The sequence below is a fragment of the Lycorma delicatula genome, chromosome 1 (assembly GCF_047948215.1).
Source record: "Lycorma delicatula isolate Av1 chromosome 1, ASM4794821v1, whole genome shotgun sequence".
NCBI classification, from domain to species: Eukaryota; Metazoa; Arthropoda; class Insecta; order Hemiptera; family Fulgoridae; genus Lycorma; species Lycorma delicatula.
Window position 1 is genome coordinate 175919196 of NC_134455.1, and position 12564 is coordinate 175931759.

Here is a 12564-nt window from a genome sequence, read left to right on the forward strand (position 1 = left end):
GGTAGCCACTCCCTTTACCTGGTGGTAAATAATATGGCCAAATCATCATTAGAAGGAGCCAACTTCTTTAATATTATCCAAATATTGTACTTATTTTTTTCTTCATCAACTTTCAGATGGGTCATTTTTCTACAACACGTTGAACTAACCTTAAAAACTCTCAACGACACAAGGTAGAAAAATCAAATTGACACTACAAAGTTGCTGAGATATCAAGTCAGTCAAATATACGAGGTGCGACAATAAAGTAATGAGACTGATTTTTCTTTGCAAGATGTGGCAACCCTGCAGCTTGCATAGGCACACCATCTTTGACCTTGGTCTTTAAGCTACTTCTAGTCCAAGCGGCACATTGATGCAACTGCTCAGTCGTGAGTTGTGCTGTAATAAGTGAACACGTGTTTGTGTCCCTTGTTACAGAAATGAAACCGCAAAATATTGTGCAACAGTATGCCATTTCTTTTTGCGTTAAATCGGGTGAAAACGCGACAACAACTTATGGTAAGCTTCAGAAGGCTTTTGGAGAGGAGGTTATGTCAAGAGCTCAAGTTTTTCAGTGGCATAAAATTTTTAGTGAAGGCAGAACGAATGTTGAAGATGAAGACAGCAGTGGACGACCATCAACCTCACGGACAGACGTCAACTTGACCAGGATGTGTGAAATCGTACGATCTGATCGAAGATTATCCGTGAAAATGATTGCAGAAGAACTCAACATCGATCGAGAAATGGTTCGTCTAATATTAACTGAAGATCTTGGTATGAGAAAGATTTGTGCAAAAATGGTCCCCAAAAATCTCACACAACAACAGCGAGAAACATTGAAAAATGTGGCAGCCGATCTGTTAGAGCAAATGGAAATCAATCCAGATTTGTTGAGCCGTGTTATCACTGGTGATGAAGGTTGGTTTTTTCAATACGATCCAGAGACAAAACGCCAAAGTTCGCAACGGTGCTCAAAGGAATCACCCAGACAAAAAAAAGCTTGCATAAAGTCAAAAGTGAAATGCATGCTTGTGTGCTTCTTCAATTCCAAGGGAATTGTTCATAAAGAGTGGGTGCCTCCTGTACAAACAGTTAACCGATATTTCTACAAAGAAATTTTAGAAAGACTTCGTAAACGAGTTCTTCGTGTCCGTGCCAACATTGCTAATAATTGGATTCTGCATCACGATAATGCGCCATCCCATACTGCTCTGTCAGTACAGCAATTTTTAACCTCAAAACAAATTTCAGTACTACCACAGCCACCTTATTCACCAGAATCGCTCCGTGCGACTTTTTTCTATTTCCAAGAGTCAAAATGGTGGTCAAGGGACACCATTTTCAAACAACACAAGATGTCCAAAAAGCTGTGACGAGGGTCTTGGAGGATATTACAAAAGATGAGTTCCAGAAATGTTACCATCAACGGCAGAATCGCTGGAATAAGTGTGTGCATTCTGAGGGGAACTACTTTGAAGGAGACAACACTAAACATGACTAAAACGGTAAGCAACATTTTTTTTCACATCAGTCTCATTACTTTATTGTCGCACCTCATATGATTCATTGCTTAGCATTTACAAGAACAAAGATATAGATAGTTCAATAAGAGATGAAGCATCTGGGCTATTTAGGCAAAAACAATAATTCATTAGTAAACTCATGCAGGGGAAAAATTACGATATTGCATTGGCAATAAAACTTTTGGAAAGTTCCAATCTTCTTTTTAGGAATTTGAGACTGGACAATCACTTTAATGCCATTCTTTTCTATGCTGCTGAAATAGCTTCCAAAATAGATACAGATAAAAATTTTGAATCAATACATTGAGTTTGTCAGTGAAAAAGACAATTTGATTATGAAAATCAGGCTTCTGTAATTTTGGCCAACTGCAAAGATTTGGAAACCCCTTCAACAGATGGTGAATCATCAGATATAAACAGCCTGGAACTTTGTGATGAAATACCAGTGGTGTGTATTCTATTGGAAAAAGATTTACCACCTTTGGACATTTTGAAATTGGTAACAAAAATGAATTTTGCTCCGAACTTGAGCATTGCTCAATAATTTTACTAACTCTTGCAATAAGTGTGGCATCTGGGGAACACAGTTTTTCCAAACTAAAAATAATCAAAAACTATTTGCGAACAATAACATCTCAAACAAGATTGTCAGACCTTGCTATGTTAGGAATTGAGTACAAACTCAGTTACAGTTTAAATGTTTCTGAATTAATTAGAAAATTCTCTTAACTAAAGGCTTGTAAAAAAAAATCATCTGAATTATATTCCTGTTAACTGTTTTTTTAAAAACGAGTATCTTTGAAGTAAGTGAAAAGTTATTATAAGTACTTGTGTCAATTACTGAGTTACACTTTTGTTTTTTGGATGTTCACTAAAAACTGTAAAAAAGACCATATACCTTTTTTTTTTGGAATGATTACATTGTACTGATTCAATACAAATCAATTTTTTACTTTTGTATGGAGTAGTTCAAAGGCTAAATCCAACCCTGCCCATGTATTTAACATGTTGCTTTTTAAACCACAAACAAAATATATTAGAGATCTCTTATAATGTAACTACAAATCAGACATCAATTTAAATATGGTTGGCTGGTAAAATGTTCCTGCTTAATGATATATTTATGCTCTTTATGCTCAAAAAAGGAGGTGGAGGAGAACTCAGAAATTTAATAAGAATGAAAACCATCTCTGGTTATAAGAAGATATATTGTTGAAAATTATTAAGTTATTTACTTTATCTAATGAATAATTAATAATTACTACTGTTACTCCAATAAAATATAATGGTTTACATTTTAAAACCTGATTGTTGCCCAGAAAATCAAAGTTTCCTTGTTGGAAAACTGAGATATAACAGAAATTAGAACACACTTGCATAGGTCAGGTAATCAAATGCAACCAATTTTATCTGCTTTTTTTAATACTAATATCTCAGGATCCACTGATAACGATTGTTTAACAATCACAACAGACATTTTATTTTAAAATTTAATTATTATTTTTACAGTTTTTAAGAGTTAATTTTTTTTTTTATAAATTTTTTAATCAATTTATTTTAATATTAATATACATAAAAATTCAAATCAATCATAGCAACAAAAAATAAATACTTTTAATAATGTGATAAAAAGGGAAAACAGATATACCAAAGGGCATATACGAAGTGTGTATATAAAGTAATGAGACTGGTTCAGAAAAAGTTTTTATTTACAATCTAATTACACATGGACTCTATCACCTTCGAAATAGTTCCCTTGGGAAGCCACATAATGCTTCAAACTGTTTTCCCACTCTTCAGAGCAGGGTTGGAACTCACAAACTACAGTATCCTTCACGTGGTCAGTTACATTTATTTTTGTTTTCTATTGTTCGAATATGGTGTCCCCTTTGAGGTGTTTTTATAAAGTGGAAATAGGAAAAAGTTGCAGGGACTCAAGTCAGGTGAATAAGGTGGTTGAGGAACTTCAAGAATGCTTTTCTTTGCCAAAACCTCATTAACTGAGAGTGTAGTATGACAAGGAGCATTGTCATGATGCAGCATCCAGTTGTCTTTGATGGCTGATCACATGTGGGCAACTCTTTTCTGTAGTCTTTCAAGAATTTCTCAGTAAATATATTGATTTAATCTTTCCTGTAGGCAAAAACTCCTTACGGCCAATGCCACTACTATCAAAGAAGCAAATCAGCATACTCATTTTTGCTTTTTTTGGGACGTGAGTTTGAAGTGTGCCATTCCTTGCTCAGGCGTTTTATTTCTGGGCCACACTCAAACATCCAAGATTCATCACCAGTAATAACATTTTTTTAAAATCAGGATCAGTTTCAATTCACCCTAGAGTCGCAGCACATTTCTATTCTTGTTCTTTCCTGTTCTTTTTCTATTCAACAGTGAGGTTTTTTTGGGACAAATTTTGCACAAACTTTTTTCATGTCCAATTCGTCTATAAAAATTTGATGGTCTATGGTATGGTTCAAATTCAATTGTTCTGCAATCATTCTGACAGTTAATCATCAGTCGTACCATATCAAGTCTCTGATTCATTCAACATTGCCGTCACTTTTTGACATTAATGGTCTTCCAGAGCGTAGATTGTCCCGAACTGATTCCTGGCCATCTGAAAATGTTTTATACCACCTAAAAACTTGGGCTCATAACAGAACTTGGGCTCATCTCCATATACCCTTTCAGTAGATTTCAGTAGCATTCTCACAAAGTTTAACACAAAACTTGATTGCAGAACATTGCTCATAATTAGTATTACAGATTTTTGTAACGCACAACAAGTACTTGTTTCATGAAAAGCTTATTTACGTCTCATGTGCAACAATAAACTAAAAATATCAATACCTAATATAAATCAGCTGCTTATATAACCATATGTTTACTAGTAACTTCACAGTGTTGCCACTTTGGCTACAAAAAAAACCTCATTACTTTATTTACAGACCTCGTATATAATGAAAAAGCAATAAATTAATAATTAATTAAACATAATAAAACATTGCAACAAAAATGGTTATGATTAGAAATTAATTGACAAATTAATTAACAAATCCACAAAGAAGGTAATAAAAACACAGAATAATATAAAAATATAACTCAAAATAAAAGAAGGCACTTATATACATTGCCAGATAACATCATAAGTAAAATTTTAAAGAGTTTAATAGATACAAATTCAATATCATGCAAAAAAAAATTATAATTATAAATATTATAATACTGAAAATATGATTTATTGTTATTTAAAATAAAATATACAGTAAAAAAATTAATATAATACTAAAAATTAATTTTAATTAGTATAAGAGAGCATTTATAAATAATGAAAATAATGATAATAATATGAATAGTATTGTATTGTTATCAACAGTATGATAACAATAATATTGAAAACGATATGCATATTTTATAAATAATTAATGACCTCATTTATTTAAACATAAAAAAAATTATTATTTATAAATTACAAAACAAACTCATAGACTACTTAATTCAGTATGAGGGTAGCACACATTCTTTGACAGTTGACAATATTGGTAACTAATATTTGCATTAATTATAGCTAAGAAAAATTAGTCTTAAACAATGGTGTAAAGTACTTATTAACATTTTAATAATGTATAAAATTGCTGCTCTAATTGAAAATAAAATGCAAAAATATTAAAGCACTTGCAAAGAAGAATCTTTTAATAGCGGTTTAAGTGGCTTGTTAAAAAATAAATCAAATTTTTTTTACAATCAACTGGATTAGAATAATACATTGATTTATAATTTTTAGGTTCCTTCATGGATCATTATTAATTTATAACAACTGCCTACTTATTTAAGTACAGTAATATTTAACAAGACTGAAAATGACTTTAATTAACAATAGACAAAATGATGACAATAAAGAATATCTAATATAATCATATGAATAGAAAACACGGCTTTATTAGTTTTATTTATAACTAAACAAATTCAGAATATGCAGTCCTAATTTACCTTGAAATTGATATTACGCAGATCAAGGCGTGACAGATCAGATCCGGCTAAATTAACACCCTGAAATCGCAGCTCAGCACTGTGGGGTGTAATGATTAAAGCATTTATTACATCTCGTCTTGTTAACGGCACATTGTCTCTTGTCCTCTGGCTGGATTGTATGACTGCTTCTAGCTGAGGAATTACGGACTCAATACCAAAAAACCTTGCCTCTTCTAAAATACCTATTTTTTAATTTAACAATTCATCAGATATTTTAGATAAAATATGATACTTGAATTAGTTGTAATATTTAAATTTATTTCATAAAACAGTAATTTAGATATTAATTTATGCATATTTAATTAATTCAATGAGAACTAATAGGAATTTTCTTAAATTTTACAATCATCATTAAGCTTTCTATTTCAACAATTTTTGTAAATTATATTCTATAAAGAAAAAAAATTTCACGTAAAAATGGGTTCGGAAATGCTCATGTTCGAATAATAATTTATGAAAACTTTAAAATGAAGCCATACTGAAATTCTTGGAACTTAAATCAAGGGATAAATTTGTTGATTTAATATGATTTTTAACCTGAAAAGTTTACGAACAGATCCCAGAACTGTATCTAGTAAGTCTTGAGAAAATGATTGGAAATACAAAAAAAAAAAAAAAATGGTGTCAACACAATTTTTTAGGTTTGACATACAATAATTTGTTAAATTGCCAGTAACAAATAAAACTGCACATCAAAATTAGCAAATAATTTAATCCGAGAAAATCTATGTAAGTAACATCAACTGAACATGAAAAAGAGTTTATGAAATTTGATTTTTTATAAAAACAAAAAAAGGCTAAATGTGGCAGAAAAATACTGCACCATAATTTTAAACCAAATCAAGTCATTTCAATATTGGAAAATATCTAAAAACAAAATTAATTATTAAAAATAAATAAAACTGAAGATCCAACACAAACTTAAAACTTCATTGTAATGTTAAAAATATTAAGAAATTAAAATTCATTGTTAAAAACAATTTTGAAAAAATAAATTCTGACATTTTTTATTTTGTAAGTTGGCAGTATTAATCGCTGAACAACAACTGAAGTTTATGAATCACATTTCAATAGTTTTGTATACTTTCAAAACTTAAGAAAATTGCAGTGTTCACTTTCTAAAAATGACTTTACAATTTTCAAATGAAGAATGTGTAGACTTAAATTTTGTTTTTAGATATTGGTAATGGTAATAAGTTAGCTGCTCATCATGAGTATAAAAAAATTTCCCTAATTAAAGGATTCCAAATCTGAAAATCTTTGCTCTGATATTTCAATGTTTACATACATCTAGTTTTCTCTCACCACGTTCATATTCTGTTTAACACCAAGAACGAACGTCATGACTATGAAGAGCAAACTGTAATTCAGCAGGTTCAATGTAGGGCTCAGCACTACATTAATTTCAAATTGCACCAGCTTGTCATACAGACAGAATGGTGAATGCATTGTGAAGAACAGTTCTACCCAAAGACTTTCCACTGTATCAAAATTTCTATCACTTGATTCACTACAACTGTTAAAAAGCAGGTTCTATTTTATTTACTGATAAGGCAATATTTCAAGAGATAGAGATATACAGGGTCTGGCAGAATGATCTGATGATTTTGTAATCATTGTTATGTTGGCATAACTATCAGTGAGAACCAATAGCACTAGTCAGATCATTTTAGTTGGCCATCATGAGTTGGTCAGGTGAACATTGTGCATTTGTGAATGAAGCCTAAAAAAATAACGATTCCCTTATCTCTACACAGTGTTTATTTCACAGACATTTTAATTTAAATCTAAATGCGTCTGTTCCCAGTAGGAATACAATATTACTGTGTGTAAAAAACTTTCAAAACAAATTGTCTACTTTAAAAATGAAATCAGGCAGATGAAATCGCAGTGTGAAAACACCTGAAAACATTGAAGCTGTAAGGTTAGCCGTAATGCAGTCTCCACAACATTCAGCAGCAAGGCAAGGTGATGCATTAGGCATTTGGTTTCAAGATGGTGCCACTGTCCATATGACGAGAGTTTCCATAGATGTTCTTCAAGCAACTTTTCTGGCTTTGGAACTATCTTAAAGCTAAAGTCTACTGTGGTCGACCACATTCAACTGCAAAACTCATTCAATGTGAAATTGCAGCAGTTCCATGAGCAATGTTCAAGCAAGCAATGAAAAATTTTAGAAATAGGTGTTTTTGATAGACGACATAATTTTCAAGTAAAAATGGAATATTATAAGTAAAACTGTATTAATTGCTTTTTAATTTGATATGTTAAACTTTGTAATACTATGAAGTACATTTTTTTATTGTCCCTCCAAATCATCAGATTATTCTGCTGGACCCTGAATTTCATGAAATCATCATTGTTAAGAGTTTTGAAAATTCATGAAACAGTAGAAAGTATTTTCCAACACAGGTTTTATATTAATATTTGATGTATTATTATTGACAAGTGCATTATTGGACCGTTTATTTTTGAAGATCTCCTTATGGAAATGTGTACTTAATTTCTTAGAAAATAACTACTGCCTCTTTTAGAAGGATTTCACTACTAATTAGACAAGAAATGCTTTTTCAACATGGCAGAACTACTCTTATTTTTTTCACAAAGTGAGACATTATTTGAATATAAAATTTAAAAACAACTGGATGAAGTGAGATGAACCAATTAAATGACTTCCTAAGTTGCTTGATTTAAAACCATGGACTTCTATTGTGGATCATGTGAAATTGTTATATGAACAGAAAGAAAAAAGTAGAAAAGAAGAATTAGTGATAAAAATTTTCAATGCAGCTGGATCAAAGAAGTAAGAGAGGATCTGAAGGAAACTGGCCTTATACCAGAAGACACCAAAAACAAAATGAAATTAAATGAAAAAAAAAAATCAAGGACAAAAACACTTGCTTCACATTCATAAGAAAGAAACTGACAACATGAAAATTTTCAACACCAGAAAGGGCAAGGAGATTGAACCGTATGAAAAAGTACTGGGAGGACCGCATGAGTCGAACAATCCTTTCAAAGAGACTTGGGCAATGAACTGACTATAATCTTATATGTTTAAAAATCTCATTCTGCATGTTAAACATTCAAATATGTTTATTTGTAATTTAAGCAAAAAGTAGACGAATTTAAGTGGGGAAAGGTAGGTACTTAATATATAGGTAAACACATATGTACGCACACATACCGTTAATAGTTACAATAAATTATATCATACATAATTTCTTAATGTTAATAACTAACAGTAATGCAACATTATTATGTAGTATTTCTGTTTAAAACTTTCTACTGCTTCATGTACATTTCTTGAAAGAACATAATTTTTTAATAATGTTATGTTAACTTAAATTAAACATTTATAATAAATAATTAAAACTTTTACCAGTACTGTTAACTGGTACTAATTATTATTATTTAAATACTAACAAAACTTATTTAAATTTAATGAGCTTTAATACTTGTACCAACTGTATCAATAAAACAGTAATTATTGTAATAGTTTACTATATTACTATTGTTTATCAGTCATTAATTAATTGATAATTTATATTATTTAAGCAATACATTCATATTTATATATTTATACGTTCAATAATTATATTAATACATTAGTAATTTTATTTTCTTTGTTAAAATACATGAGAGCATATCCAAGGTAATAAATAAAAGATGTATGTACCTTCAGGATTTACATTAGTATCATATACAAGCTGACCGTTTCTAAGGTAATTAAGAATTGGCTCAAAATATGTTGGACTACGGTCAATTAGATATGCTCCATTGGTATCAACATTGCTTGGTGTCATCAAGTAGCCGGTGTCACCTTCAGCAAACATCCTAAAATAGTTAACAATGTGATTTTTTTATATTTATTATAATAAAATTTTTTTATAATATTAATGTAACATTTATAATAAAATTAACTTATAAAAAAAAATTCAGAAATAATTTAGATTGTTGTTTTGATTTATTTAAATCAGATAAACAAAGACTAACAAAAATTTAATCTTTGTTACCCTCATTTGAGTAACCCAAGATCCAAAAATATATTAAATAAATATAAAATATGTATCTATTTTTAAATATAACTATTTCAATCATTGGCACCGAGTAGTGAACAGAGAAAAAGTTACTTCCTATCCCAGAGTTTTTACAAAAGTGATTGAGTATGTTTTATTCCTGCTTTATTCACCTCTTAAGTATCAGGAAACTATTCCGAAAGAGTTACTGTGCCTGCATACATACAAATCTAAAATAAGAGAATGCAGATAAAAGCAAATCTTGCTCTAATAAAATCATTTTAAATCATCACACAATTATAAAAAAAAAAGTTCTGTTTACTGTAATTATAGAAATGCATGCTACCTTAAGAAAAAATTTGCTGTATCAAGTGAATAATAAAACTTTTCCTATATTTGCTACAGAAACCTTTGCTACAAAACTTTTGCTATAAATTCTGGATTATATGATTTTTGGACCAACTGTTACCTACAGTATATATTGCTTTGAGAAATGAACTGCAGGTTTAGAACCTCATACTTATCAGTCGAATATCATTATAAAAATTTGATATGTAGCTCTTTTAAAGTTTGTTTGCTTTTTTCTGTGTTTAGTAGTGAAGTTTATTCACGATAAAATGATTTCTGAACTTTGTCGACGTTAATAATCACTTTGCAGATAATAATCATCATCCTTCAGTATACCTTTCCAGAAATTCTTAAGTGAATTTATTTTATTAATATTATAAATAACACTTAAGTATGATATTAATGCATATTATATTAGTCACAATTTCACAGAAAGACAATCCAGTGTGGTACAACAGTTCTGTGAACCTGATTTACAAAAATCAAAAATTTATGATTTTTTATAAATCAGATCATCTTATCTTCATAAATCACATTTTTTTTTAGTGGACTTTGAACCAGAATAACTAAAAAGTTATTTTTCACTTTATCAGGTCAGTCCAATAAAATTTCTTTACAGAGATGATGATAATTTTTAATGTATTTAGGTATTTTACATCAGTATCGAATAACACCACATACGCAAAAATAATAAAGCTACGTGACAGACGTAGTCACAAAATATACATAAAATAATATAACATAACAATGTCACAAACTAATACCAAAATTACAGTTATAACATACACTATTTCCAAACATACTCCAGAAGGATATTACAAAAGCACAATTACAGATAATTTCCATATTAACATATTTTGCAATTATTATCCTTCTGAGTATCTGGTAAATGATAAAGAAGATACTACCGCTCATTGGACAGATATCAGTTTACCAAGTAATAGCACCTGTCTATCAAAAAGCCTTGCAAAACCCTCCTAAATCTCTTCTGATTGACTTCAATTTTAATAAGTGGCAGCAGCTTATTATAAAGATATAAACCATAATAATTTGGTACATGCTGATACATGGATGTCCTCCTGTGCTTTGGGCAGGACAGGATATTTTATTTTGGGTGTCATAAATATGAGTCAGAGTTGCAAATGTTTCAGTTCTGATAGCTTATTTTCAATAAATAATATAATCTGGGAAATATAAATGGATGGAAGAATGAAGATTGTAAAATATCTAAAAGAACTCTTCTACCATGAATCACCATGTTTCAGTTAACAAATCACACGAATGATCTTTTTTTTAATAATAAACATTTTTTGACCTTCAACAGAATTACCCTAAAAAATAACTCCATAATTTAAAAGGGAATATATATTTGCATAATACACTATCAAGAGAGTTTTCCTGTTCATTATACATAATAAGTTGAACAAAAAAAGCCCAGTTTAATTTAGATGACAGAGGCTGACTGAGGCCCTACCGAGTAAGGGCATCGTCATTTGTGAGACCCAGAAAATCAGCAGACTTTGAAAATTACAAGGCCTCCATAAATGGAGTATCAGAAACTGTTCCATGATTCAAATGAAAGTTTAACCTTGTGTTTTACTGGAATTAAGTAGTATACATTTATATAATTAGTAAGCAATATTTTTTTTAATAATTGTATGATAAGGATTTAACTATTTTGTTATATGTTTTGAAAATATAAAAAATTTAAACAGTATTTTCAAAACTGCTAAAACTTCTGAAACCCTTGCAATTGACGGCTGAAACTTTGTTAATATATTCATAAAATGGTTGAGAGATTATCTTTTAAAGGACAACTTTTTATATTAAAAACTACTGCATGAAAGACAACATACATGAAAAAAAAAAAAAAAATGTGGTAATGTTTTTCTTTGAACAGCTGCCAAGTACACAGATTATGTTTAGAAAGCACAATGGATAAGAAAAAATTCACAGAGGAAAAAAAGGTCTCTTTTTTTATAGAACATTTGAGAGCATTTGTTCTATTGTTACAGATAAGACAAATTTTTATTTTTTTTCTGAAACACTAATATACAAAACTTATTTTTCAAATAAAGAGTAACTACTTTTTTGATTTTACAATTTCTTAAAGTTTGTACCTATAAGTATTTTATGTGTATAACAAAAGTTATTTGACAGATGTCAACACTGTTGTTAAATTCATCCTAAACATATGAAAGCATGTCCTGCTCAACATTTGTTTTAAGTCATCTACATCAACAGGAAAAGGAGGGACAAAACCTTTGTCTTTCATAAAACCTCATAAAAGGTACCTCATAAACGGTAACAAGACATTAGGTCTGAACTTCTTGGTGGCAGCATATCAATACCATGCTTTTCTCAGTTGTACGGACAATCTACTCTCTTGGAAATGTCTATCAAGGTAATTTTGAACTTGTATGTGCCGGTGAAGCGGAGCTCCATCTTGTATGAGAATGAAAGTACTCAATGTCTTCTTCGAGTTGAGTTTAGCCATTCACTTAGTATGCTAATATAAATTCCTCCAGAGTTGGTGTGGATTAGTGAAAAAAGAATGGTTCATATAAAAAGATATAGCATACACCTTTTTGTGGGGAACAACACAAAACAAGTCCATTAGGCAAATCACATTATATTGCACTGTTTCTTTTGGGTTT

The 12564-nt window shown here is 30.0% G+C and overlaps 1 protein-coding gene across 1 annotated transcript in view; it reads right to left on the reverse strand.

Annotated features, from left to right (window-relative positions):
• Positions 1-12564, reverse strand: part of LOC142325661 (BTB/POZ domain-containing protein KCTD9) — a 65977-nt gene that overhangs the window by 24765 nt on the left and 28648 nt on the right. The window contains exons 4-5 of the mRNA XM_075367693.1: positions 9220-9377; positions 5499-5722 (exon numbers count right to left, since the gene is read on the reverse strand). Of these exons, the coding sequence (XP_075223808.1) occupies positions 5499-5722; positions 9220-9377 (382 nt within the window). The remainder of the gene's footprint in view (positions 1-5498; positions 5723-9219; positions 9378-12564) is intronic.